Raw genomic sequence first — 27,821 nt, forward strand, 5'->3', positions numbered from 1 at the left:
AAGGAAGCTGTTAAATCTTACCTTCCAGCAGGCTGTCCTCACAAATAACCTGTAATAATAATCCTGATGAAGAGGCACTTTGCCATTTTAATCATGGGCTAGTTCTGCTCTAAAATAAAAGTCCCTGTTTCATCTACACACAATATAAATGTTGATAACTTTTTGTTAGTATACTCCAACACACTTGTCTCTGCTGTACTATTTTTCTTATTGTTTCTTCATGTGAGAAGGAAAAATCTCGATATGGAACAATAGATAACATTGTGGAATAGCTTGTACCAAATGTAACTAGAACACATTTGTTCTAAATCCAGTGAATTTTGGGTTGATCACTTGCTTATTTTATCTGTTAAAATTGGTTTTTAATTTTTGGTCAGACCATGTTAGTAAAAATGCCATGGGGTAACAGGTGAAATGGTCCGATACAAGTTTGTACAATGTGATAAATGCAGCAGTGTTTACATTTGTGTTTAGAATAAAATAAAGCTCACGGCACAATTATTATGCAAAATGACTGCAGAAAGTCTCCTTATTCCCACTAAAGAATATTTAAAATTAAATACTGGAGCATTTAAAATTAAATGCAACCTACCTCTATGCTGTAATGTCATCAGTCTGCATACATGATTCCTGTTGTAAGTGGCTGGATTGATCAGTAGTTTTTATTAAGATTTTAACATTTTGGTCAAAATTAACATGTTAATTATACTAGTATATTTAATTTGCTGCTTTTGGAGATTATTGAATTGATACATTTTACATTTCTATCTCTATTCTTTATACAGCGTTCCTCGTTATGATCAACCTCCACCAGTGACTTATCAGCCACAGCAAGCTGAGAGAAGCCAGCCCCTTCTAGTGCCTGCAAATCCATATCACACTGCAGAGATTCCTGATTGGCTACAGGTCTATGCCAGGGCTCCTGTAAAGTGAGTATCTTTTTCATTCCTCTCAAAATGACTTACTTCTGTCTTAAAAAAAAAAAAAAAAAATTATTTTTCTTTATAGCTGTATTTCAACAACTAGAAAAGAAAAATACTTTTTTGCATTATGTAAATTAATTTGTTTAATTGCATAGGCACTATTATTTGCAGTAGAATTAAATGTAGAAGGTTATAGCAGATATTTTCAGTTATTCAGAACACAAGTGCAGCCATCTGCAAAAGTTGTGGGGACCAGGTACAAGGATGCTTGAGACCTGTAACTGTATCATTGGGACATCAACAGTATATTAAAGAAGATGGGGTTAGAGGATGTCCCCTTCATTCTTCTCCCAACCCCCCCCCACCCAGTGTCTGATAGAGGTTTAACATCAGGCTTTCTGCAGCAAAATCAGAAGTGGTGTCAAGATAACATATTTGGTCAGATGTAGAGAGACTTATTTCACAGTAAGCAGTTACTGATCTTTGGGTGTCACTAGTGGTATTAAATCTAGTCTTGGGAGGTTTGTTTTGCCTTAGGTAGAGGATAAGTGCTGTGCCAGTAATAGCATAGGAAGGAGGTGAGGTTGTGGATTAAATTATGTACCCACGCAACAAGCCCAATTTAGTCTTGCAGAATAGTATATTTTAAATACAAACATACAGCGCTGAAGTAACATTGCAGGTCTGATGCATTCCACACTGTTAATGGCTGCTCCTCTACCTTGTGCTGAGTGTGTATAGTTTATGCAGCTCTTGTGAACCTCAGAAATCTCCGATTGCTGATCCTCAGGAGCTGAGGGGACGATTCTCTTTCCTCCACCCTCTGACAGACCAAATTTATCCATTAGGTCAGTCTGGACCCGTAATAATATGACTTTCTACCAGCAAAGCAAGATGGGGAATTCAAAAAATATTGAGCATATCTTTTGGGAGAGGGTCAGTTGCAGCTTGAAGTATCCAGTTCATTCCTTTCCCCACCAAATAGAACCATTTTCTCTGTTCTGAGTTTGGGTTTTTAATTTTTATTTATCTGTAAATAAGCAGGAATTTCCTATACAGTTTTTCTCTAGGAAAAGTCTGTTTGTTTTTCCCTTTCCACTATAAGGAGCTGTCAGATGGAATTAAACCCCTGAAACTAAATACTAAGGGTTGGTCGAGACACCTATGGCTGGCCTGTGCTGGCTGACTCAGGTTCACAGGGCTCAGGTTGCAGGGCTGTTCAACTGCAGTGTAGACTTCTGGGCTTGGGCTGCAGCATGGACTCTAGGATCCTGTGAGGCGGGAGGGTCTTAGAGCTAAGGCTCCAGCCCATGCCCGCAAGTCCACTGCAATTAAACAGCCCCGCAGCTCAAGCCTTGCAAGTGTGAGCCAGCCATGAGTGATTAATTGTAGTGTAGACATTCCCAAAGGCTTGTTCATAACCAACATGTGCAACTCACTCCATGGGAGTATGACTGTTGCCTCCTGGGTTTCCATGGTCTCCAGAGGGCAAGGAAGCAATAGTCCTGTAGTTGTTTAATCACACAGGTATGTGAAAGGTCATATAAGAACACGGGGCTGATGAGTTTCACAATTTTTAAAGGACGGTCCATCCCTGGAGAGAAATGTTGCAAAGTGCTCCTTAGTGTTCACATCAACATGTCGAATAATACGCTAGAGAGCCGAGAGTGTGTGACTTAGTCTTAATGTGTTTGATTCCAAGAACACTGCAGTTCCTTATGCTGGCTTTGGGAAATAGAATCACATTCAGTCTTTTCTAGCCTATTAACTACTTTTTAATTTCTTAAAGTAAACTTTGTGCTGGAAACGAACCTACACAAATTTCACAACAAAAGTAAGAATTTTGCGTTTAGACTGTTGACAACTACATCCCTGCTCAAAAATCTTCATAACTAAATAAAATTGAAAAAATGTATAACTATGTTTTTAGAAGAAGTTATGCTATTTTAGGAGCTAAGAGTCTGTCCCATAAGAATACATTTTTGACTCAATTCAGAGAAACAAATGAAATGTAGAGACCCGACTCATCGGGGAGCAATAGTACCACCAACAGGAAAAGCAACTGAGAACCTAGGGATTGTGGCTTTAATATTTTGCAATATGAAATCAATTTTTTTGATAAATTAATAGAATTATAGCAATGACTGCAGTTGCAGATTCAGAGATTTTTGGATGATCTTCGGCAGCTTCCATATGCAGATTCTTTTTAAAGAAGCTTCTGGTAATATAATTTAATGAGTTTTATAGCTACATGTGGTTACTGGGCATTCCAGGAGCCTGTAAAGATTTAAATTGGCATACATTCCAATGATATTTTTATGCACCAAGGGTGTGTCCAGTTCCAGTAACCTGTTGGAAAGGATTGTTTCCTATAAGCACTCTTAGTTGCTGTCATTAACTATGTTCTGTTAATTAGATGTTTGGAGTATCTAGTCAATGTCTACTTTCAAACTATTTCAGTGTTAGGTGGGTTCTTGTCAGTGCACTCGTGGAAAACTGGGAATAGACAATCTCAGATTCATGGGAATGTCTGTAAATCCTGTGTGATGAGACAAATTTAGACCAAGTTAAATTAGTCCAAAGAATTAAAATGTGATTCACAGAGTTGAAAAGAAATAATGAATTTCTATATAAACAGAATACCTGTCAATTTTTCATTTTTCTATCTTAGAGTAGATCTGGTAGCAATATTAATAAGCACTTTATACGTTCAGAGTATTTCACAATCATTGAATCCTTGTCTTCCTCAGAGAGGTATTTATAATTGTGTATTATCCCCCAGGCTACGGATAGAGAAACTGAGGGCTTGGCTACACTTGAGAGTTACAGTGCTGGTGATGGCTTTACAGCGCTGTAACTTACTCTCCATCCACACTGGCAAGGCACATACAGCGCTGTCTCTCCCTGGATACAGCGCTACAGGTACTCCACCTTGACGAGAGGAATAAAGAGAACAGCGCTGCTGTTGCAGTGCTGGGATGCCAGTGTAAACAGTGATTAATCATACTACACTGTAACTGACCTCCAGAACCTTCCCATAATGCTTTTACATAAAGATAACACTCTTTGTTTTATTGTGATGCCTCTCTTTGTTTTGTTGTGAACTCGGGACTCCCGGAGCTGCTTATCTAAAAAACAAACACAGCTACTGTTTGCTCAAGCAGAGACAGGCAGGGGGATCCCTTTGGAATGTCCACAGCTAGTGTTTGCTTGAGGAGGGGGCGGGAGATCCCTTTCGGAGAAGCTGCTTATCTGGTCTGTGAGGAAAAAAACAAAGAGGGCTATTTGCTTTCAGTGAATGAGGGAGGGGTGGGGGAAGAGGTCAAAACTTTCAAGGCAGGGAGCTGGCACAGTGTCAGCTCCAAAAATCCACTCTCTCCCCCCCACGCTCCACGCCACCCCGTCTTTTGAAAAGCACGTTGCAGCCACTTGAACACTGGAATAGCTGACCATAATGCACCACTCCCAACACTGCTGCAGATGCTGCAAATGTGGCCACGCTGCAGATGCTGCAAATGTGGCCACGCTGCAGCGCTTTCCCTACACGGTTGTACGAAGACAACTTTAACTCCCAGCGTTGTACAGCTGCAAGTGTAGCCAAACCCTGAGAGAGAGAAAGTATAGACATCGCTGTATGTTTGTTCTGTCAAGCCCTAAACCAATAGAGGTATATTTTAATAGTGAGGTAGAGAGTTAAAAATATAATGTAGAATCTCTAGAATATGATTTGCTAGATTTTAATTGGCAAACTACTTGACAGGTTTTCTTTAACAGGACCTTAAGTTTTAATGTCAGCTGCAATTCACAGTCCGTCTGAGACTTGGAGCAATTGCTTTCTCTTTCTCAGTTTCACAGTTTAACAGTAGCTTAATCATCTGGAATGATAAATCCAGTGTGAATGCAATAACAATGAGAGATTTGGGTCAAAACTTTCATTCCATATGCCACCCACAATATCATTTGTCTCCAGTGACAATATCATGTAACAAATTAAATATTGATAAAGCAGATATCAGATTTTTTTTAATTTTGCCCAAATTAATATAGGTGAGGGATCACTGAGCAGGAAGTTAGCTCCTCTTGTTTAAAATTAAGTATTACCAAGAAATTCAGGAAGTTTGCCTTGCTAAATGCATGAGAGTTGTGAACTAGAATCTCCTCCTGCCACATACTAAAGGCCAGAAATATATTTCAATGTATTTGCTATATGTAGTAGGTAGGGATCTTTTTCAGCATGTGGAATCTCACAAGGATCATCCTTGAAATGAAAAAGAATAGCCTAAATGGGTAGGAAGTGTCTTCCAAGCATCTGATCCAAATGACATTGGAATAACGTTTTTCATTCACCTAAAGAGAAAAATCTTTTACGATATATGATTGTCTTCAGTTTATTAAAGGCTATTAAAATGTGCAAGAGAAACAAATTACACACTGGTGGAGGTGGTTATGTGGAATGAAAAAGCCGAAGTTAAGAGGACAGAGCAAGATATCCTTTGCATATAGTCACCTTTTGGCCTGGCCAACCATTTAGATTTTTTCGGACAGTTCCATACGTACATTATTACATCAGCCAGTCTAGCTGCAGTGGAGCTGATGGTGTTAAATTACTGTTGTTCAGATTGCTTTTGTAGACGTTTGAAGTGTTGCCAGATGCGCTAAGAGCCTCTTACCCATTGCTTAAAAAGCCAGAAATAGAAGGCATTGTTTGGATGCTCATTGTAATCAACTTATCTGGAAAACTGGGTGTACTTCAAGTAAACTCTCATTCCCATTCTTATTGGTGGCTCAATGACTCTTTAATCAGACACCTGATCTTCTACCCAGCACTTTTGTTGGGAGCTGATATTTGAAACCACAGGAACAAAAAACCATGAGCAGCCCTAACTTGCTGATTCATTTCTGGCAGGGTGCCACAAGATGCACAATTATAGCAACCCACGATCCCACTTTAAAAAATAAAATAAAAGCTGTGAAGTGACAGAACACCTCTGGACACAGCTTTGCTGTGTGTGTTACATGCAGCTTTGTTCCCTACTCTTGCCAAGTAAATAGGAAGGAGTGTTCCCCACTGAGAGCCAAATTTAGCTGCCTACTGCTAATCCTAAATGTTGTTCATTGATGAGTGTGTGACAACACTGGGGAGGGATCATGAATTGGAGACCCTGCTCCACCTTCGCGCAGTTCACCAGAGAGAGAAAAGGGGAGCGTTGCCTTGTCTGTAATTAGCACTGACTCGGGAGTAACCAGGCCTGTAAAAAATACAATAATAATAAATAAAAATGCCGACTTGTTTGGCATCAGCACATAAAGCTCTGGAAGTGGATAACTTGCCTTGCTGTTGTTTGTTTCCCTTCGTGCTTAGGAGCCCTGTCATACCCCAGGGACCCCATAACTCTTTCCAAAAAATAAATGCCGCTGATCAGTGGTTAATAACTAGAGCTGGTTTTCTCATCGTGCTCGTGGGGGATGGAAGTGTTTTGTTGGCGGGAGAGCTCTGTCCTGCCAACAAACAGCAGCTGCACTGCGTGCTTTTTAGTGACACAGCTGTAGCGGCACAGCCATGTTGCTAAAAGCCTCAGAGTGGAGATAGACCATCAAAGAGAATAGTCCAGTCCAGTCATTGTCTTGTAAGTATTGGTAGATGGCTGGTTATCTGAAGCCATTGTACTCATTTGTTGGGTCATGCGAATAACTCCTGCAAGAATTAACCGCCTTGTCACCCGTATGGCAGACTATGCCATGACAATCAAACAGATGTACATGTAATCTTCATAAAAATAATACAAATCCCACGTTCTTCGCACAACCATTTCGCTGAGTTCTGTTAATTTCATGCTTTGGAGCAGGGACTTAATTTTGCTGGGGGTGGTTGGCCTTGTTGTCAGTGATGTACCTTTTCCTGTTCCAGTGAAAATATGCTTAAATCTGGCCACGTTATAAGCCTTTGAATAACTGAAATTTGCACATGCTCCATAGACACTTCCTAGAATTTGGCAGCTGAATTCTCCATGAATTCCATCTGCACTTAGGATGCTTCAGGATCTGAGCAGGATTCCCTGCATGTACTGCTTCAGGCTGCAGCAGGCCACCACACTGCAAAGAAAAAACAGCCCAAGGTGCTGAGTCTCCAAGCCTGGGTCAGTTGACTTGCACTTGTGGGGCTTGGGCTGCGGGGCTACAGACTGTTGTGTACATGTTCGGGCTCAGGCTCTCTGACCCTTCCTGGGTCTCAGCCCAAACCTGAGCATCCACACATCTATTTGTAGTCCCGCAGCCCACGTCCTGTGATCCTAAGTCAATTGACTCCGGTTCTGAGACTCTGTGCCACGGGTTTTTCTTGGTACCAAACCCCAAAACGGAGATCTGGCAGAATCTTTCTCATGAGTTCTCAATGCTTCCTCTGTTAGCACCCAGACAGTGTAGTGGTGGAAGCTACCTGAATCGAATGCAGATGGGACAAGAGCAAGACCTTTGCCAGGGGTGGAGGAACTATATTAGGATGAAGAATGCGGAAGGGAGGCTGGGATGAAGAGCCTTGGGGCCAAAAGTGGGTGGGAACAGGGACTGGCTGGGTCAGGAGGTTGGGACTGAAAGCTGTGCAGGGAGAGGAGATTAAGATGAGGTGCTGGGATGGAGTGTGGTTAAGGGGAATCTGGGACTGGCTGGGCAGGAGTCTGTGGGGCCTGGATGGGGGACTGGGATAAGGAACCTCTGGAGGGGTTCTGAAACTGGGAGCCAAGGTTGTGGAGGTGGAGGAAGGCCTTTGAGATTATGGCTGTACTGCAGTTAGAGACCCGCAGCTGGCCCACGCTGGGTGATGTGGGCTTGGGCTAAAGGACTGTTTAATTGTGGAGTAGCCATTCAGGATAGTGCTGCACCTGATCTCTGGGACCTTCCCCCCTCGCAGGATCCTGGAGCCTGGGCTCCAATCTGAGCCCAGATGTCTGCACCACAATTAAACAGTCTCTTAACCCAAGCGCTGAGAGCCTGAGTCAGCTGCCATGAGTCAGCCGCTGGTTTTTAATTGCAGTGGGACATACCCTGGTGGGGAGGGGGAGTTGGTTGAGGAGTCTGGGATAAGAAGCTATGAGCGAGTGAGGAGGCAGGAGGGAGGATTAGGACAGGGATAGGTTGGAGAGGACAAGGGCAGAAGGAGTCAGGCTTGGGGTGGAACAGGCAGAAGGATCGGTGACCACTGGAATGCACTGCCCTCCAGAGCCTGGAATGGAAACCAAGATTCCTGAGTCTCATCAGTCCTCTGCTGTCAGCAAATATCTGAAACCCCCACGGGCAGAGTTGGCATGTGGGTGTCAATATGATGCCAATCGTTTTTTAACCTATAAATTAACAAACGAAAAACGACATTGAAAACATTAGCATTGCAATTCAAGCGCTGTAAAGTCAGGAAATGCTAAATTAAGGTTGCCTGTGCAACCTAATTTACCCCTTTTGTGTGTATGCATTAGGGTAGTCTTTTTATTACATGATGACGTACTTTTTTCCACAGGACCCTGCCTTATTCAATGCAGCAGATGTACTGCGGCTGAATTAGGGTTGTGTAATGAAAGAGGTGGGTGTCTATAGGACCCCAGGCTTACCTGTTTCAGAAGTTGAAAGGTATGGAGTGAAAAAGGCAGGGGATTGCGGGAAGAGAAATATGGGCTCATGGTTAAGGCAGTTGGAGAATTTTGTCCCTGCGTTTGCCACAGAATTCCTCCATGATGCTGGTCAAGTCACTTAAACCAAACTTTTCATAGGTGGTCGCTAATTGTGGGTTCCTCATTCTTTGGATGCCCAGCTCGAGAACCCAGGGTCTTGATTTGTAGGTGTGCTGAGCACTCAGAGCAGCAGCTGAAGTCAGTGAGAGCTGTGTTTTGAACATACAAAGCTATGTATAATGCTGTGTGCTCAGGAAAATGGGGTCTTAGGCATTTCAAATCAGACTCCCAAACTTAGTAGGCACTTGACCTTGATCTCGCTCTTTGCCTCAGTTTCTCATCTGTAAAGTGAGGATTCCCCTCATTGCACAAGGGTGTTGTGAAAATAAATTCACCTCTGTGAAGCTTTCACATACGAAAGTGATGAGCCATAGAAGCACTGGAGGAAACGAGTCATTCTGTATTGAGAGCAGGGTTTGAATAGTGTGTGGTGAATAGAGCCTAGGGCCACACATTGAACGAGGAAGTAAAACTGGACTCTGGACTAGTTATCCAGTTCCCTTCCAGGACTAAACAATGCTAGTTCTGAGCCTGGAAAATGATTTGCAGGAGAGCTGGTCTCATCTTGATTCGTCACAAGACTAGACTGGCAGTATTTACATGAAATGAAACATTCAGGAGACTTCCATTAAATTCAGCTGGGTTAGTGAAAGGTGGGAGGACTGAATACATATGCTAGGTTATAGGGGGTTTGAATGTACCTAATGTTAGCAACTTGGAATATACTAAAAAGCCTATGAGAGTCTGTGATGATCACAGGAAAGTTAGATGTTTATGTATTCCCAAAAAGCGATGAAAATCATGATTTTTTAAACAGTAAAACAGAATTGCTATATGCAAAGGAAACTTAGAAGCACTATCTGTAACTGAGCCTTGACATCTTTATCTAGCGATATGCTGCTTTGTAATGGAAGTGACTACCTGTACGTGATAGAGAATGAGCTTTCTAAATGTAATCAGCTAAAAACCTACTAAATAGTGAACTTCGGGTATTCATTCTTAGTAGCCAGTGACATTCAAAAACCACTCCACTATATGCTTCTCTTTCCTTCCTCTCCACCTCGCGTGAGGGTTTTATCTTAATATGCCTCACCCTCAGTCTTGCTGGGTGACAAATCTGACCTTTATCAAAGGCTGTTGAGCTCTAGTCTTTTGGGGTTTTTATTGCATCTGTCTGTAGTTTTACAGTCTTTCGCCTTATGCATCTTGCTTTTATTCTTTATCTTGTTCCAACATCAAGGAAAATGTTGCCAACACAACAACCCCTTCTTTGCTTCCTTTCATTTTATGAGTCCCCTACGTCAGAGAGACTCCGCTATGAATGGTAGTTGTTGGGTTTTTTAGGGCTGTGAAGCAATTAAAAAAAAAATTAATCGTGTTTAATTGTGCTGTTAAACAATAAGAGTACCATTTGTTTGTTTTTGGATGTTTTCTATATTTTCAAATATATTGATTTCAGTTACACACAATACAAAGTGTACAGTGCTTAATTTATATTTATTTTTATTACAAATATTTGCACTGTAAAAAACAGAAGAAATAGTATTTTTCAATTCACCTGATACAAGTACAGTAGTTGAACTTACAAATGTAGAATTACGTGCAAAGCATAACTGCATTCAGAAACAAAACACTGTAGAACTTTAGAGCCTACAAATCCACTCAATCCTATTTCTTGTTCGGCCAATCGCTCAGACAGACAAGTTTGTTTACATTTGCAGGAGATGCTGCTGCCCACTTCTTGTTCGCAATGGCACCTGAAAGTGAGACCAGGCGTTCGCATAGCACTATTGTAGGCAGTGTCACAGGATATTTACATGCCAGATGTGCTAAAGATTCATATGTCCTTTCATGCTTCAGCCACCATTCCAGGGGACATGCATCCATGCTGATGAGGAGTTCTATTCAATAACAATCCAAAGCAGTACAAACTGACACATTTTCATTGTCTGAGTCAGATGCCAGTAACAGAAGGTTGATTTTCTTTTTTGCTGGTTCAGGTTCTGTAGTTTCTGCGTTGGAGTGTTGCTCTTTTAAGACCTGAAAGCATGCTCCACATCTCATCCCTCTCAGATTTTGGAAGGCACTTCAGATTCTTAAACCTTGGGTCCAGTGCTGTAGCTATCCATAGAAATCTCACATTGATACCTCATTTGACAAAACACAAAGCTGCTATGAAAGAGTTCTTAAATCATCATCTGAGGCCTTGGCTACACTCACACTTTACAGCGCTGCAAGTTTCGCGCTCAGGGGTGTGAAAAAACACCCCACTGAGCACTGCAAGATACAGCGTTGTAAAGCGTCAGTGTAATCAGGGCGGCAGCGCTGAAAGCGCGGCTCCCAGCACTGCACGCTATACCCGTAAAGGATGTGGTTTACATGCAGCGCTGGGAGACCTCTCTCCCAGCACTGCCGCTTTGACCTCACTCACACTTCAAAGTGCTGCCGCGGCAGTGTAGCCATACCCTGAGACCTAATATGTGGCAGAAATGCGGGTAAAAGAGAGCTGGAGACATACAGTTCTCCCCCAAGGAGTTAATCACAAATTTATTTAGTGCATTTTTTTTTTTTTATGAGCATCATCAGCATGGAAGCATGTCCTCTGGAATGGTGGCCGAGGCATGAAGAGGCATACCAATGTTTAGTAGATCAAGTGTAGTATCTGGCATGGAAATACCTTGCAATTGGGCTACAAAAGTGCCATGGGAACACTTGTTCTCACTTTCTGGTGACATTGTAATGGAGAAGAGAGCAGCATTATCTTCCGTAAATGTAAACACACTTGTTTGTCTTAGCGATTGGCTGAACAAAAAGTAGGACTGAGTGGACTTGTAGGCTCTTAAGTTTCACATTGTTTTGTTTTTGTGTGCAGTTACATAACAAAAAAAATCTACATTTGTAAGTTGCACTAATATGATAAAGAGATTGCACTACAGTACTTGTATGAGGTGAACTGAAAAAATACTATTTCTTCTATCATTTTTAAATGCAAGTATTTGTAATAAAAGTTCATGTAAAGTAAGCACTGTACACTTTGTATTCTGTATTTTAATTAATATATTCGAAAATGTAGACAAACATCCAAAATATTTAATGCATTTCAATTGGTATTCTATTGTTTAACATGCAATTAAAACTGCGATTAATCGTGATTAATTTTTTAAATCGTGATTAATTTTTTTTTGAGTTAAATCGCATGAGTTATCTGATTAATCGACAGCCTCAGGGGGTTCTCCTCCCACCCCACCCCCCACCACTTTCTTTTGTTTTGCATGCTTCCCTGTTTTTCTATGGATGACATTTTAGCTTTCCCAGCAGTTATTCCTAACCTGTTTGTCACTGGGCAGTCTCCCACCCCCTACTGTACAATCATCTGTACATACTTTCATGATAGGATATAAATGAAGGGAGGAAGATTTGACATCTCAGAAGTTCGTAGCATGAGGAGTAGTAACAAAAGGAAGGAAAACTAACTAGGGAAATATTCAACAATAATTGCAGCTAAATAGTGGACTTGGACTGTACTGGTTGATACAATGCAAGTTAGCTCAGACAATAAAGGGATGTACTATGCAGTCCTACAAAACCCAGAAGGTCTCATTAGTTTACCCATGCTGCCATATTTTCCCTTGTTCATTTATGCAATTGTAACCATTCTAATAAATGGACAATAAAACAGTTCAGTGATCAATAGTGCTGACTTGCTTTAAGGATACATTTGGGCAATCTTCATTTTGCTTCATTTGCTTGATTATGTGGAAATGTGAAACTGAGCTATAGGTCGAATGTTCCAACAGGAGAGCACTCTAAAGACGTTCCATTACAAAACAGAGGGCTCACTTTTTGAACTCTGTTGTCTGTACTGTAAGTGTAGCAGGTACAGTAGAGCTATGGATTAGCCAAGAACTGTAGAATATCATTCTTCACCAGCTGTAATAGTTAGGGCGAGGACACTTTAGGAGTAGACCGATACTGTGAGTGGAGAAGGGACTTTGTAAAGTCTGTGGAATTCAGCTCTCTAGGAGGCAGGCATTTGGGAGGACTGGGTTAATCAGCTAACAGACTTGCTTATTCTTTCAAGTTACTCTGTTGACCTCCCAGGCTCCCCACAGTATGTACACAAAATTCAAACCACTCTTACTTAGGGGGATTTCTTGTGGGGCTTTATTAAATTTTTTTTTAATGCCTCCAGAATGTATTCACTATCTTTGGTTAATAGCAGTTGCTTGCTAGTGTCTTAAATAATTTTATATTTGTTCTTACAAAATGATTTGGTATTTTTACATTAATATATATCAACAGTATGGTTGAGTAATTCCTCTGTGTAGCTTTGTGGGATACCTCTTCCCTTAAGAAACAAATTACTGTAGAGATTAACCAAACTAATTTTAATTGTGGAAGTATGCGGCTATCAGAAATAGGTTCATCAGTATCAACTACTAAAAATGTCATTAGTGGATTCACAATTACAAAATGATATGCATAATGTCTTACGTATGTGTTTTCTTATAATGGCATGTAAATACACATCTCATACATATATATCTCAAAACAGATATGATCACATTCTGAAGTGGGAACTCTTCCAACTAGCTGATCTAGATACATACCAGGGAATGCTGAAGCTGCTCTTCATGAAAGAACTGGAACGAATTGTTAAACTGTATGAAGCATACAGGCAAGCCCTTCTCACGGAGCTAGAGAATCGCAAGCTAAGGCAGAAGTGGTATGCACAACAACACGGCAAGAATTTTTAAGCTACGTTTTTTTAAATGGAATTTCACGAGGACACTAAGAGCTTTAAAAGATTTTTATTTTTTTTAAACCATGAACAAGTGCTTTGGTTTAAAAGGCAGCTTATTTGTGTTGATGTTGCACCTTTGTCATTAATTATCCTCTTGAATGTTTTTCTACATATATAAGGTATTGTTTATAGAATGAAAAACATGTTTGTTGTTCTTTTTCTGTACAAAAAAGTTAGTTTATTATTCTGAGAACCAGTATAGAGTAAAAAACACTTGATTCTGGTATCTCCTTTTAGCAGACAGCTGTATTAAGAAGCTGTCTATATATTTTAACATGGTGATAAATGCAATTATGAGTAATGTCCTGGATGCAAAACAATCTTGTTAAAATCCAAATGAATAAGTTTATTTCCCTTCAGATGCCCGGTGTGTCTCTGGGGAGAGACTGTTCTTTGTGCAACATCTAAGCTAAGATGTTTACTGCTTTAATGTACAGAAACACTGACACTGTTACTTTACAGTAACACTCAGTAATATTACTAAATAGTGCAGAAGCATAGATTATTTTTTCAATCAGAACAAAATGCTTCATTGATGAAGTATGAGGTGCCTTGTATTTTTTACTGTTATATGCATCGTATCACTTTAGATTTGCCAGCAATCTGCACAGAACTTTGTCATGGGGCAAGATACCTGCAGCCTCTTCAAGACTAAGGGCTGGTCTGCAGTTCAAATATAGGTCAACCTAGCTGCATTGCTCAGGTTTGAAAAATTCATACCCCTGAGACACATAGTTAAGCTGACCTCACCCCCGGCGTAGCCAGCACTAGGTCAACAAAAGCATTCCTCCCTCAATCTAGCTACTGCATCTGGGGGGTGGATTACCTACATCGATGGGAGAATCCCCTCCATTGCTGTAGAAGTGTCTGTGCTACAGCAGTGCCACTGCAGCTGTGTTGCTGCAGCATTTCCAGTGTGGACATACCCTAAGACCTGACCTGCAAGCTGCTCCACATGCATGTTGAGCTAACTGCAGTTGGAAAGCAATAGAATTATCTAACTGATTTATCAGCCATAAATCTCCATGATAAAATCAGGGATGCATTTTTTGCAAAAGTGTTGTCTTGTAACGAGGTTTTCTTTACACATGAAGTTTTTAGCCTGCACAGCTACCCCTTCCAGGATCATACTTTGGTTGATTTTTTGTTAATGGCTCCTTTTTTTAGTGCAATAAATATTGTTGCAAATAAGAAAATACATTTCCTGTAAATCCCATCAATTCAATAAATTCAGTTTTTTGCTTTAAATAAGAAAAGCATGAATATCATTGATTTACCGAGATTAAAATTTGAACAAAACGTAGCAAAAATATTTTTTGCCTTTTAAAAAGATCAGAGAAAATTGCTTCCAATAAGATCCTCCTAACCATGAAAATCCTTTGATCAGAGGACAAAGACATCTAGAATAACTGGTTTCTGGGAAGATTTTATCTTCAACTCAGGAATTAAACTCAGTCTGTGGATTGGGAAAATTTACATTTTAATTATCCCTGAGGCTGGTCTACAAAAATAGATAGTACGCCATCCTTGATCCATAGCAGATCTCCCACTGCTAACAGGCGCCTTGTACAAAGGTCCTGGGCAGAATAAAGTTGTTATTGTGTTCAGCGTTAGTCAGTGGGAAGCAATACCCTCTGCTGTTTGAGTGTGCAGTACCCAACTTGTGCAAACCACGTGCAGTAATTGGGCTCATCCGGTGCGTATTTACACTTGAATTTTAAAGTCTGCTGTTTAAAGCTTTTATGCCTAATAACAGCCTCCTGATGAGATGAAGTTGATGTGGTTTGTATCTCTGAGTGTGGCTGCAAACACAGGGAAAGAACGCTCCAATGGCTTTGCATTAGTTCACATGGAGAAGATTTTCTTCACAGCCACAGGAGCAGGAAGCTTTCTTGAAAAGTAAAGCTTACATTCGGCCCAGTCTGAATCTGTTGTGCGGGCCAGATAAATGCCTCCCTTGACTGTCCCAGGCCTGCAGGCTGGATGCTTGACACCATTGCTGTAGCTGATTATGGCTGCAGGCTTGTCATGAATACTGTGATTTCTCAGTCCCTCTGAGAGTTCCTGCGGGAAGGCTGTAGGTGGGTGCCTTGCCAGCCCAGTGAGGGGGGAAGCCTTGAGGGGATTGTTGAGAGGGAGCCTGCTCATCACTCACCTGGCAGCAGCAACTCCTATTCCATAGATCTTTCTCAACCTCCAGACCAAATGGTTTAGCACCCCCCGCTCCCTCCACTCTGGCCCCACTGCCAAACCCCTTCCCCCCTGCAGTCTGGCCAGTCTGGGAGGAAGCGTCAGGAGAAACAGCGACCATTTCCTTCTGCCTTCGCCCTGGAGAGACCTGGACCGACTGGGACCTCTCCCCTCCCATTGGCAGCAGAACCAGGAGGTCAAGTGGCCCTGCTGTGGAAATATTTGGAAAGCTGATGTTTCCCCCATCCCCACAATATCTCGTGGGACCTGGCTGTGTTTCCGCAGGGGTAACGGAGGTGAGAACAGAACCCGGAGCAGGGCTGGAGCAGTTGCCTGGCCGCATGAGATTGAACTGGCCATTGGGAAGCAGGTAGGAAACAGCGGGCGGAGACACCCAGGGGAGGGGCAGGACTCTGAACACATGTGCCAGACAGTGGGGTGGGGGACAGGTCAATCAGTAGTCAGAAGGGATCGATATGATTAGGTATCGAAGGGTACATCTACACTACCCGCTGGATTGGCAGTAGTGATCAATCTATCGGGGATCGATTTATCATGTCTAGTGTAGACGCGATAAATCGATTCCCGATCGCTCTGCTGTCGAGTCCGGAACTCCACCATGGCGAGAGGCGGAAGCGGAGTCGACGGGGGAGTGGCAGCCGTGGATCTTGTGCTGCGATGACACGAAGTAAGTGATTCTAAGTTGATATAAGATACGTCGACTTCAGCTATGCTATTCTCGTAGCTGAAGTTGCGTATCTTAGATCGATTTCCCCCTCTCCATTCCGTGTAGACCAGGCCTAAGTAAGGAGGGCTGAAATCCAAGGCCTACAGGCTGAGGCTTGTAAGATCTTAGATTAATTTTAGATCACAAAATGCTCTAGAGGCACTTTTTTTCCCCTAACGTATCCCTTAACCACAGGATGCAGGTTGTGTCCATGCTAATGAGAATAAAAGGAACTATACACAACATATGAAAAACAGGGTACACCAATATTCTTGGGGGACACAATACAAATAAGGAAAAAGAGGGCTGATACTTTCACGCACATGTGCAGGGTATGAGGTATAGTCAGAATCACATTATTAAAAAGAGGGTGCCCAGACGGAAAAGTGAGCTCCCTGCAGGAAAACTCCAGTAGGAACCATCCCTCTACTGATGATCAAACCATGAGACCCATCAGCCCCTAAGACTACCGAGGAGGATGAGCGTATGACTGTAACTATGGATATAGGTAGGATTGATCTATGCTTGGCTATTCAAAACTTTATTGGTAACTTCAATAAAATTGATAAAAGATATTAGACCTTGTTCTTGTGAATGTCTGTTACTTTCCTTGGTCTTCATGTGTTCCTGGAAGCTCTAGATTGGAAACAAGTGGCAGAGGTAAAACTATTGAGCTGGAGAGTGTAGACACCAGAGCCAAACCCACTGTGTTGTAATACAACAACACTAAATTCACTTTAAATGCAAATAAAAGGCCACATCACCCTGAGCCCCAAGGCTGCACCAGTGATCAGTGGGATGTGATTTAAGTGAAACGCTCTGTGTAGACCAGGGGTGGGGAACCTACTTAATTAAGCCAGCTGCTTAATTGAATCTGGCCCGTGACAAGTCTCCACAACACAGGCCTAGGCTCCAGGGTGGGGCCAGAAATGAGGGGTTCAGGGTGCAGGAAAGGAAGCTGGGGTTGTCAGGCCATTAAAGTCTGGTCGGATCTGTGCAGCTCCCCGAAGTGGCCGGCATGTCCCTGTGGCCGCAGGGGCAATCAGGAAATCTCCACATGCTTCCCCCACATCCAGTGCCAGCTCCGCAGCTGCCATTGGCCAGGAACCGCAGCCAATGGGAGCTGTGAGGACTGCACACGGCGCAGAGCTGCCTGGCCACACCGCCATTGAGGGGCTGGACATGCTGGCCACTTCCAGGGGCAACGCAAAGCCAGGGCAGGCAGGAAGTCTCCCTTAGCCTCAGCCTAAGGTAAGTGCCACCCAGCCAGAGTCTGTACCCTAAACTGCCTGCCCTAGGTTGGAACCCCCTCCTGCACCCTAACTCCCTCCCAGATACCACACCCCAACCCCCTGAGCCCACTCCTGCACTCCAAACCCCTTGGTCCCACCCCGGAGCCCCCTCCTTCACCCTGAACTCCTCATTTCTGGCCCCACCCTGGAGCCTAGGGCCTGGCCGTGAGCCTCCGCACCCACCCTGCAGGGCTGGTGTGGCCTGTGACTGATTTTTTTTCTGTGGGTCAGTGGCCCCTGATAGAAAAAATGTTCCCTGTCCCTGGTGTAGACCCTCTTGGCATGAAGTGAAAGGTGCCTAGTTTGCTAGCTGTCTGCGTGTGACAGAGCACAACACTTTAGAGCACTCTATAGAGCAGAAATTCTCAATCGGGCCCGGGGCCCTCTGAGGGGCTGTGAGCAGGTTTCAGGAGGTCCAGAGAGGGACTGGCCTTAGATTTGCGGGGGCCCAGGGCAGAAAGCTGAAGCCTGAGCCCCATCACCCAGGCCTGAAGCCGAAGCCTGAGAACTTAGCTTCGTGGGATCCCCTGTGGCGTAGGGTCCTGGGCAATTGCATTGTGTGCTACCCCCTAACGCCAGTGGCTTTTAATCTACTGGATAGGCAGAAAAACAGTTGTGGCAGCCGAGGTGGGCCATGGAATTTTATAGCATGTTCCGGGGGGTCTCAGAAAGAAAAAGGTTGAGGACCCTGGCTATAGAGCACTGACCATGGCTTGGGCGGTGAATCCTGCACCCCAAACCCTACAGGAAACCTCCATTGCTTTGCCTCCTCTCAGACCTTGACCATGCAGTCCGTGCACGTGCCACAGGTAGTGGAAAGGGATCTATATTTAAATGTTTGTGCTTGCCTGCTTTGCTGAGACGGTCACCGTACAAGAGCTGCCACTGGCAGGGGGTGCTGCTGCGGGCGGTGCCCCTTTGGTGGGGCAAGGAGGAGGTTGCTGGCCTAATGGACCCCACTCCATGAACTTGGATCCTGGGTCACATAAAAAAGACAACGTGTAGTTGGTGGGTTGCGTTATTGAAAAGTTTGGGACCCACAGTAATTGGGTGCATTCAATTTGACTGCTTAAAAAGGTATTTTTCATAGTTTTGTGACTTACGCAGCAAATTAACGTTACATAATTTGTGCAATATTTAAACAAGCGTTTACCTAATTTGTTTGACAGGTGGGCTGCTTTCCTTAGCTACAATGTAAGCACACTGCTCTATTATAAATGCATAGGATTTAATCTACAGCTATGGGGGTAGACAAGGAGTAAAAATATCAGTAATAAGCACAAGGGAGTGAGCTGCACAATATCTTCCATGGAAGTGGAGGATTATTATTTTGTTTAACACGCAGCGTGCTGGTAGATTACAGTCATGAGGCAAGCTGTGATAAAACGTGGAGACAGCATCCTGCAAACGCAGAGGCCTTGAAATCTGAAGAGAACGCAAAGTGCAAAAAAACTGTCAGATGTTTGAGGGGAAAACAGGAACAACATCATAGATGGGCAGAGCTTTTCAAGCAAAGCTGCCATTAAGAATTCTTAACAATGTAACCCTAAAGGAGTGTTTAGAATGCAACCTGAAAAATGTTGGAACTGCACCAAATTCAAGCCGTCTACAGGAATTTTATTTGCCAAGCGTATTTGAAAACTATGTAAACAAAATTAAAAGAAAAGCTGAAGATTTATGATGGGATCAGTATTGTCACCGAGACCACACAGATAGGGGAGAGAGAGAGAGAGTCTCAATAAGTTGGCTGTTTTAAGCTAACTATAATGTGAACGTGGATGGATGGTAAATGTGCTTCTGTTGGACTGCGTGGTTTTGGACTTGGTGATCTTTAAGCCCATTAGCCAAGCTATACAGGAAACAGATAAATATGAGGTTTCCTTTGACCAGATCGGTGCTGTTGTGTCGCAAGGTATACAAAGACGAAGTGGGGAGCAGAGCATGAAGCTGTTGTTTCAGAGTGCTGTGCTCATGATGTATTGCTCACCTGTTAAACTTGGTTGGTTGACGTAAAACCCTGGGAAAAGTAAATGACCTGGCTGTGGTTGTGGAATGAGCCCGGCACGTAAAGCTCACTTCTGTATGCTCTTGGGGAATAAAGGAAAGAGTCCATGTATTCCACCCATTCCCATTTTAACGCCCTGGAACAACAGATTTAACGTTGCTTTGTTTCATTTAGCCCATGCAGGGGGGACTACATTCCATTTTTCAAAGAAGATAAGGGATCACTCTAGCAGTCTGTGCATTGTAGATGTAACTAATTTGTGCCAGTCACCAGAAGTCCTTGAACAGCTGAACATCTTGCAGATGTGTGTACCTGCTGTCATACACAGCTTGACAAAATTTGAAGGATCTGTGCTATGTTCACATATTGTGATCAGTGACACGCCCGACTTCATCACATGGGCAAAGAGCCATGCTGATGAAGGGCAGTATGCAATGGGCACAGAAGCACTCCTTAACCCAGGCTGGAGAATGTGAAACATCCATGCAGTGCCACCCCACTCCCGGAGCAGTAGCACTGTTCAATGCCATTCGCGTATTTGATGCAACTCAAACAAAACTATCTCATGACAGCTGAGAGAGAAGCATTTGACGCCATTCCACTTTCTGAAGATAAGCATAGCACAGCATGAATGCCATGCTTACATTGAAATAGTCTTTGAAAAGCGACGTGACAGTGTTTACCAGGTTTGGAGAAATGTGGAAACGAGATTCCCAATGCCTGCTGTAATTTTAGTGTACAGTGCTTGACTGGGCCAGGAAAAAGTGGTGGTAAAGAAATTTGATAATTTTCTGCATACAAAAATGTACCTCAGGACCAACGCTCGATCAGAGCCTTTCTATGGACGATGGCTTGTGCCACTATAAACTTGAAAAAAATAAATAACTACCACACAGGAAACCTTCACTTTTTCTGGCTCTATATTTAAAAATGTGTCACTTCAGTTCACATAGTTAAGACAATTTTTTTTTGTAAAAAATGCCTTTTTTCCTGTGTTTATAGATGTCTTTCCTCAGTAGTCTAAGTATACTATATTTAAAGAGGTGTAGATAGTTGAATTTTCATACCTGCAACTTTACATACTATTTCCCTGTAAAGCGAGGACTTTTACTAAATGTACCATGGTTGCTCTGTGGGTTTTTTATTTAAAAAAATGTCAATGCAAATCCGCCACCCTCTGAACGATCAGTATAATCAAATTCCACTCTGCATTTCTAAAAACAGCAGCTAAAATTTTTGAGGGATTGTGTCTAAAGAAAAGCACAATGTTCATCAAATAAATGATAGAAAAATAAACCTAGATGAACATTAAGATCTAAGAAAACGCCAGTTAGTGAATTAATTGCTCACGATATGATCAACTTCATAGGAACCAAAAGGAAACTTTAATACTCTGACAATAAAATAGAGCTGTGAACACAATTTCTAAACACTAAACGAGAATATATATAAAGAAACAGTGAAACTTTCTCAAATACATGTACAAAGTCATCTTTTTATGCATTAAATTTATCAAAGGAAAAAGCATACTTTCCTCACAATATCATTAAACATACCATAGCAGAAGTGGCCTTACAATTTCTGGCAAAGCAAGTTAGTACATATGTTTTTTTTAAAAAGTGTTCATGTAATTGTGTAGTTCATGGCAGATAAGAGGAAAAACATTGATTAATCAAACCTTTGGTTACGTGATATTTACTTGAACAAGCATATCTGAGAATAATATAAGAGGTGGTTCTTTTGAATAATGCTAGGGTTTACATCTGGAAAACATATCTAATTACCACATCATGTTGTTAGTGATCTCATCACATTGCGTACTAAATTTAAAGTGGAAAGCAAGATTTCATAAATCAGTCAAAACCAGGCAAGAATTGCTTGATATTAAAAATTAAGAGTATTGTTTATATTTGCAGCAAAATCAAGTATGTACATATAAACAAAATGAAAAACATGCCTACATCTTCCCATCAAACAACGTGTCATCAAAATTAAAACACACACATGAAATCATCTTTACAAGTGAATTATTTTGTGTTCTCCTCTGTTCCACTTCAGGAGCTTCAGAAACTTGTACATGAATACAACTAGGCGGGTGTTTAACTGATGAGGTGTATGTGCTTCATGCACCTACGTGAAAACATCTGTCTTACATTTTCTTCTTTTCTGACTCTTCAGTGGATTCTGATCTCTGTGCAGGGAACGCATGGTGATACAAATGTCTGTGGGTTGCTGCTGCACTGTAAAGTTTGTACAAAGCCTACAGAACAGAAGAGAGAAACATTCTTAGATCGGTGAGTTTATAGAGCAAGTGATCTATTTTGCATTCATATTATAGTAGCTTGTTCAAAATCATCACAATGTATGTACACCTGGACTTCTTATAATACTTTTCTTTCCATATGTGCTAAGTGTGACTTATGAAATCTGTCTAGAAAAATAAATGTAACAACCTCACTCCTTCTTTCCATGCTCCAGTCACTAGAATGAAATAGGTTCAGGGGTGTTACTACTAAGCTAATGCACCTGGTCCACTAAAACTTCTGATGATGATGTGCTGGTTGGATCACCTGTGGTAATGGAACCAAGGACTTCGAGGTCTAAAAGCATAAGCCTCTACTGCAGACGTGGGCAAACTACGGCCTACGGGCCAGATGTGGCCCATAGGACCGTCCTGCCTGGCCCGAGCTCCCAGCCAGGGATCCTAGTCCCCAGCCCTCGGCTATTCCCCCTGCTACTGGTAAGGGGGTGGGGAGCAGGGGGTCTTGAGGGGCAGTCAGGGAGGAGGGGGTGGAGGTTCTGGGGGGAAGATCAGGGGATGGGGAACAGGGATGGTTGGGAGTGCCAGGGGGGGCTATCAGGGGGCAGGGATGTGGATAGGGGTCAGGAGAGCAGTCAGGGGGTGGGGGGTTTGAATAAGAGGGTGGGATCCTGGGTGGGCAGTTAGGGGAGGGGGGTCCCAGGAGGAGGTGGTCAGGGGACAAGGAGCAGAGGGCAGTTGGACAGGGGGTGGGAGTCCCAGGGGTGTGGATAGGGGTTGGAACAGTCAGGGGACAGGGAGCGGGGGAGGGGGGTTGGATAGGGGGTGGAGACCTGGGAGGGAGCGGTCAGGGGACAAGGAGCGGGGGGCGGGGTTGGATGGGTTGAGGGTTCTGAGGGGGGCAGATAGGGGGCGGGGGCCAGGCTATTTGGGGAGGCCCAGCCCTCCACACAGTTGCACAACCCCGATCTGGCCCTTGGGCCAAAAAGTTTGCTCACCCCTGCTCTATCGGTTGAGCTACAGAAGCCGTTCAACTTGCATGAAGGGAGCAGCCAATCAATACGCTCCTTTCCATGCTCCCTTTCTTTAGAGGGAGAGATGGACAACACCTGGCCCATGTGTTACACAGACCTTACTTTGATTCTGCATAACGTTCAAGAATGAAAATCCCATTCATCAGTGCTACAGCTTCATATATACACTGGTTCCATCGAATGGCCTGTCACAACAACTCAAGAGACTGATAAAAGCTGCTCACCTGCCACCTGTTCTTTTAATTGTATGGCAGAATGTAACTGAATCAAGGGATACTGTCATATGCTTCCTTGTCTAATGAGTGGTCTCTTCTATAGGTTTCATGTTTAAGGTGCAAATGTTAATGTTCAATATATTCATGCATTTTTTGTGAAGATCATTTAGATGATTGTAAAACATGCCATGCAATAGACTTTAATCATGAAACGTACATGCAGTTTTTCTAGAAATTGCTTCTTTAAACAAATGCAGGTTTTAGCCTTCGGCATCCTTTATCATACCCGTGGAGGGGTTTTGCTGTTGTCTTCAGAGGAGACAGCACAAATTGTTACAAACGGAACTACCTAATCTAGCAAATAAATCTTTCGCTGGCTTCTGCAGAACACTGATCATGAATGAGAAGATACTATCTTCAAAAATAGTTGTGATGAAAAGATGGTACCTGCCCAAAGGTCTATATTAATTTAATGCACCCTTGTAAGTTCAGTGTGAATCTGTGTTGGTTTTCTTTTTATCAGTGTTACTGTCACCCTGTGCATAAGACTAGCAAATAGTTCTCTTCTGTCCCCCATTGTCTAAACATTTAAGAGGACCGCTTAATGCTTGTGGGGGCTTGGCGTTCCCTCCCAATAATCCCTTTTCAAGACTAAATTTTACACAGCAGAGACGAGTCATTAAACTCTGGAGAGCCCCTGGGATTACCAAGAGCATGTTCGGTCTTCGGGAATTAACACCACTGATTTCTGAGCAGAACATGCATGTAGGAAAATAATTTCAATTTAGATGCTCAGAAATTCAGATGCTTAAAAGTATCAGCTACCAGAAAATCTTGTCTCAATGTGGAAACTGACTCTGATTTATAAAACCTCCTACTGTACATTTTTAAATGTTATTCTGCCAGGGGCTTAATGGCATGACAAGCTAATAACTTGGGGGCCTGTTGTGCCTCAGTTCTCAGCAGCACACCCTAGCCAACTCCATGAAAGTTCTGCTTAAAACTCAACAGCAAGGTGTAACTGTCTGGTTCTTAGAGTTCCACTTTTAAAGGCATATCTGAGCTGAATGTGTAACAGATGTGTTCCAAAAATCAAAGGGCACATGATTTCTAGGACTGGGAACACCGGAAGGGTTCCACCTCAGGCTTGATACTCCTGAGCAATAAAAAGATACTATATACCCTTGTTCATCCCTTTGAGTCTCTTACTCAAATGTGCTGTGTCTACACTTAATACCGTTCCATTCAGAACAGCCTGGTAAAATGCATCAACAGCGTACCCATTTTACAGATAGGCAAACTGGCTGGTCTATACAAATAGTTGGTGAGCGGCAAGCTGAGGGGTAAATCTGTCTCATGCTAGCCTGTGGCATGCTAACTATCCCCATTGACCATGCCGCTGTGCACTAAAACCTCCCTAGTGCACGCTGATGTACTTCCGTTTCAAAATGCAACCAGTTTTGTCCCAAAGAGGTAAGGGGGTGTGGGAACAGAACTATCTTTTTTAAATCTCTCTTTTAGCTTGTTTTAACAGAGGTTGGTGTCTCAGAAACTAGTGTAATGGGTACATTTTGAAAAGGTAAGATGCGATCCTGCCGTCATTACTCGGGTGAAACTCCACTTAGCTTCAGTGGGAGTTTTGCAAGATTAGAAAATAAACATTTCTTGAATAAGCACGTCAGCATAAGCAAAAACTTACACCAAAAGTAACCCAGATTCCCTCCTCTGTTATCCTGGATTTCTTCTCCTATAGCACTAACTTCTTCCTCATGCGTTTGGCCCTGAGACTGGGATTGGCTCTATATGCACCGACTCGTGTCTACACAAGAAGCCCCATTGGCCTGTCTGGGTGACTCTGATTGCCGGCTCTAGGCCCTCTCTTCGTATGATTGGAGAGACACTGGTCATGCAGAATTGCTCTTCTTGCAATCTAATGCTTGTATGCTGTGTTCCAAAGAGACTTAGCTAGGGAACTCTCTAGCAGGGCCCAACACTGGATGAGAATTTCAAAGGTGCCTAAGGGAGTTAGACACCCAGCTCTGCTTGGGAACTGGAGGCAAATCTGCTGGTCCTTTTGCAAATCCCAGCTGCGCTGAGGAACTCGATCAGTTCTAGGTGCTACACAAACCTCCTTAAAGAGCAGTGGTTACAAACTCAGGCTCCCGGCAGAATGTGTGGTTGTGAATGTGAAGGCGCCAACCTCGCTCTGCGTTACCGATGTTCATTTTGCAGCTAGAGCAAGCGGCATGCGGGTAAAGGCATGTTTCTATAACGGTAAAGCCACTTACCTCATTCGTACTTCCCTGTGGGAAAGGCAGTTGGAAAAGGGGAAAAAATAGCATCTCTGTGTATAATGCACTTCCTGGGTAATGTTACAGCATTCAGCCTTACATGGGCTTACCCAGTTTTCCTAAGGGTCAGCCCCCCTCCCCCTCGCCCTTTTCCATTAACCCCAGCCTTCCCCACCATCCCCACTCTGGATCATGTTCCCTTAGCTGCATGCTCTAAGGGCACAATACCTATTCCACAGGCGGTTAGGCTCCGTCCATACAACAACTAGGAAAGCTGGTTACGCTGTGGTTGTTTCCGAAGTTGATTAAAGACATGGTTCCAATTTGGACCATAACCATGGATTGACTTGGACAAGTTTCGGATCTGCCCTGACTCCAAGCTCAGGCACAATGTGCAGGGGGCTTGCTGGCCAAACCTTCCTTTGGGACCTGATTCTGATCCTGTTTCCAGTTTACACTGGATTCACTGTACCACTGATACAGTGTAGTAACTCCTGAGTTACAGCGGCGTAAGAGAGGAGTGTAGGGAAGAAGGTGATTTTTGGCGAATTGGGGTTGGGGGAAGTGGCTCCACCCCTCAATCCCCCATAATGGTCACCACTGCAGGGCCCAAATCAACTGCCCACTTTCCCTGTCAGAGCGGCTCAGTGTCAGAACAGCACCTCACCTTGACAGGGAGATACGAAGAGACAAGCACCTCTGATGGGGCCATTCTACCATCAGCTAATGGCTAGCACTTTTCACTGGCAAAACAGCTCTGAATGTGAGCAATCAGTTGGCATTAACACGCACCACATCAGGCTTTTAAAACAGGGCTGATCATGTCCAATTTGGCCTAAAATTGAATGACCCGATGCTCTGCTGGTGGCAATCAGAGTAACTTCATTAGCCAGTCATTAACAGAGCTACGCTGATTTACAACATGTGAGGATCAGCCTCTTAATGCTTTGCAAAAACAAATGTTTACAAAGCCTAAAACCAGGATCAATGTTTCCATGGTGGTTGTTTTTTTTTAAATCCAATGAAAACAGTTAGTTCCAAACCAATATACTTCCTTCTCCAAGTTCTGCAACCCAAACTTGGCAGCACTGCATGAGACTGGAAGGTTTGGGGGGCAGGGAAAGTCTGTATTTGAACAATGCAGCTAACCCCAGAAGGGACAGAAACAGGAGCACAGCCAGAAAAGGATCCTATGCAAACAAAAGCCTGCTATCTAACCCGTCTCTCTGCTTTTGCTTGTCTGTGCTGCCTCTTGCCCCTCTGCCCACAAAAGTAACCTGATACAATAACGCCCTCTTGCTGTCCCACAATGGCCTGGCCCCTCTGGGTGCAGAGACCTGGTGGCCTGGTTAACCTTCCCCTTGCTCCCATTTATCATTTCCTTTGCTCAATTCAAGGTGGGGGAAAGGTGGTTAGAATTAATAGTGCTGCCCCGCTCATCCTAGTTAAGGCTCTATTAGCAGGTCCATTGGAAACCTCTGTTAGCGGCTTGAGGCAAGGGGGCTGCACCAGGCTGATTCTTGGCATATTGGCACTTGGGTAAGTTTGCTGTAAAAACTAAAAAGGGGAGGCAGAGTTGATGTGGGTTTTTTAGTTCCAGAGCAAGCAGCAGCCCCCCTCTATAAGAACCTTCAATGAGTCATGGATGGGCAGCTTTGCCTCTGAAGTACAAAAGCCAGCACACAGGGCTGGGCCCAGAGAATGACACAAGCTACTCAACATGCTTGCTGCGGGCTAGTTTAACACAGGGCAGAAGACAAGGTGGAGGGACAGGTTTTTTTTTTGTTTGTTTGTTTGTTTTTTTAATGCTTTGAACAGACTAATGTTTTGTGCCTCACTTCTGGATTAACGTATCCTGGGTCAGGGCTGCAGGAACTGCAAACCTGAGCAGCCGCAGTCGTGGAGCCGCAACGGTTACAAGGATGCTGTTGTCTCATTAAAAATATACTTGGAGGTTTCTTTAACTAGCGCTGGGACCAGTGACACCTGCAGGGCTGGTGCTACCATTAAGGCAAACTAGGCGGTTGCCTAGGGGGGGGCCAAGATTTGGGGGGTGCCAAAAAGTGGTGCCCCCAACTTTTTTTTTTTTACAGCGTTCCTGGGCTGGGCTGCCAGAGGCACGCTGACACATGCAGCTCAGACTCCCTCTCCCAGCGCAGCACCCGCTCCACTTCTCCCGCCTCCCAGGCTTGCGGCGCCAATCAGCTGTTTGGCGCTGCAAGCCTGGGAGGGGAGGAGAATTAGAGTGGGGGAGGCATGCTCAGGGAGGAGGCGGAGCAGAAGTGAGCTGGGGTCGGGAGCTGCCCCATGGCTCCCGGGGGTGCGAAACTGCTGTGGGGGGGGGCGCCTCAGGGAGGAGACA

At 43.5% G+C, this 27,821-nt stretch overlaps 2 protein-coding genes across 2 annotated transcripts in view; one reads left to right on the top strand and one right to left on the bottom strand.

Moving 5' to 3' along the window:
• The window catches only part of SAV1 (salvador family WW domain containing protein 1), a 32,836-nt gene extending 18,135 nt beyond the window's left edge, over positions 1–14,701 (top strand). Inside the window, 2 exon segments of the mRNA XM_032775646.2 lie at positions 786–929; positions 13,197–14,701. Coding sequence (XP_032631537.1) covers positions 786–929; positions 13,197–13,398 — 346 coding nt within the window. The 3' untranslated portion in view covers positions 13,399–14,701.
• A 5,911-nt stretch (positions 14,702–20,612) lies between these two features.
• ATL1 (atlastin GTPase 1) overlaps positions 20,613–27,821 on the bottom strand; it is a 38,575-nt gene continuing 31,366 nt past the window's right edge. The window contains exon 12 of the mRNA XM_032775678.2: positions 20,613–21,919. Coding sequence (XP_032631569.1) covers positions 21,809–21,919 — 111 coding nt within the window. The 3' untranslated portion in view covers positions 20,613–21,808. The remainder of the gene's footprint in view (positions 21,920–27,821) is intronic.

The sequence above is a fragment of the Chelonoidis abingdonii genome, chromosome 4, assembly GCF_003597395.2.
Source record: "Chelonoidis abingdonii isolate Lonesome George chromosome 4, CheloAbing_2.0, whole genome shotgun sequence".
NCBI lineage: Eukaryota > Metazoa > Chordata > Testudines > Testudinidae > Chelonoidis > Chelonoidis abingdonii.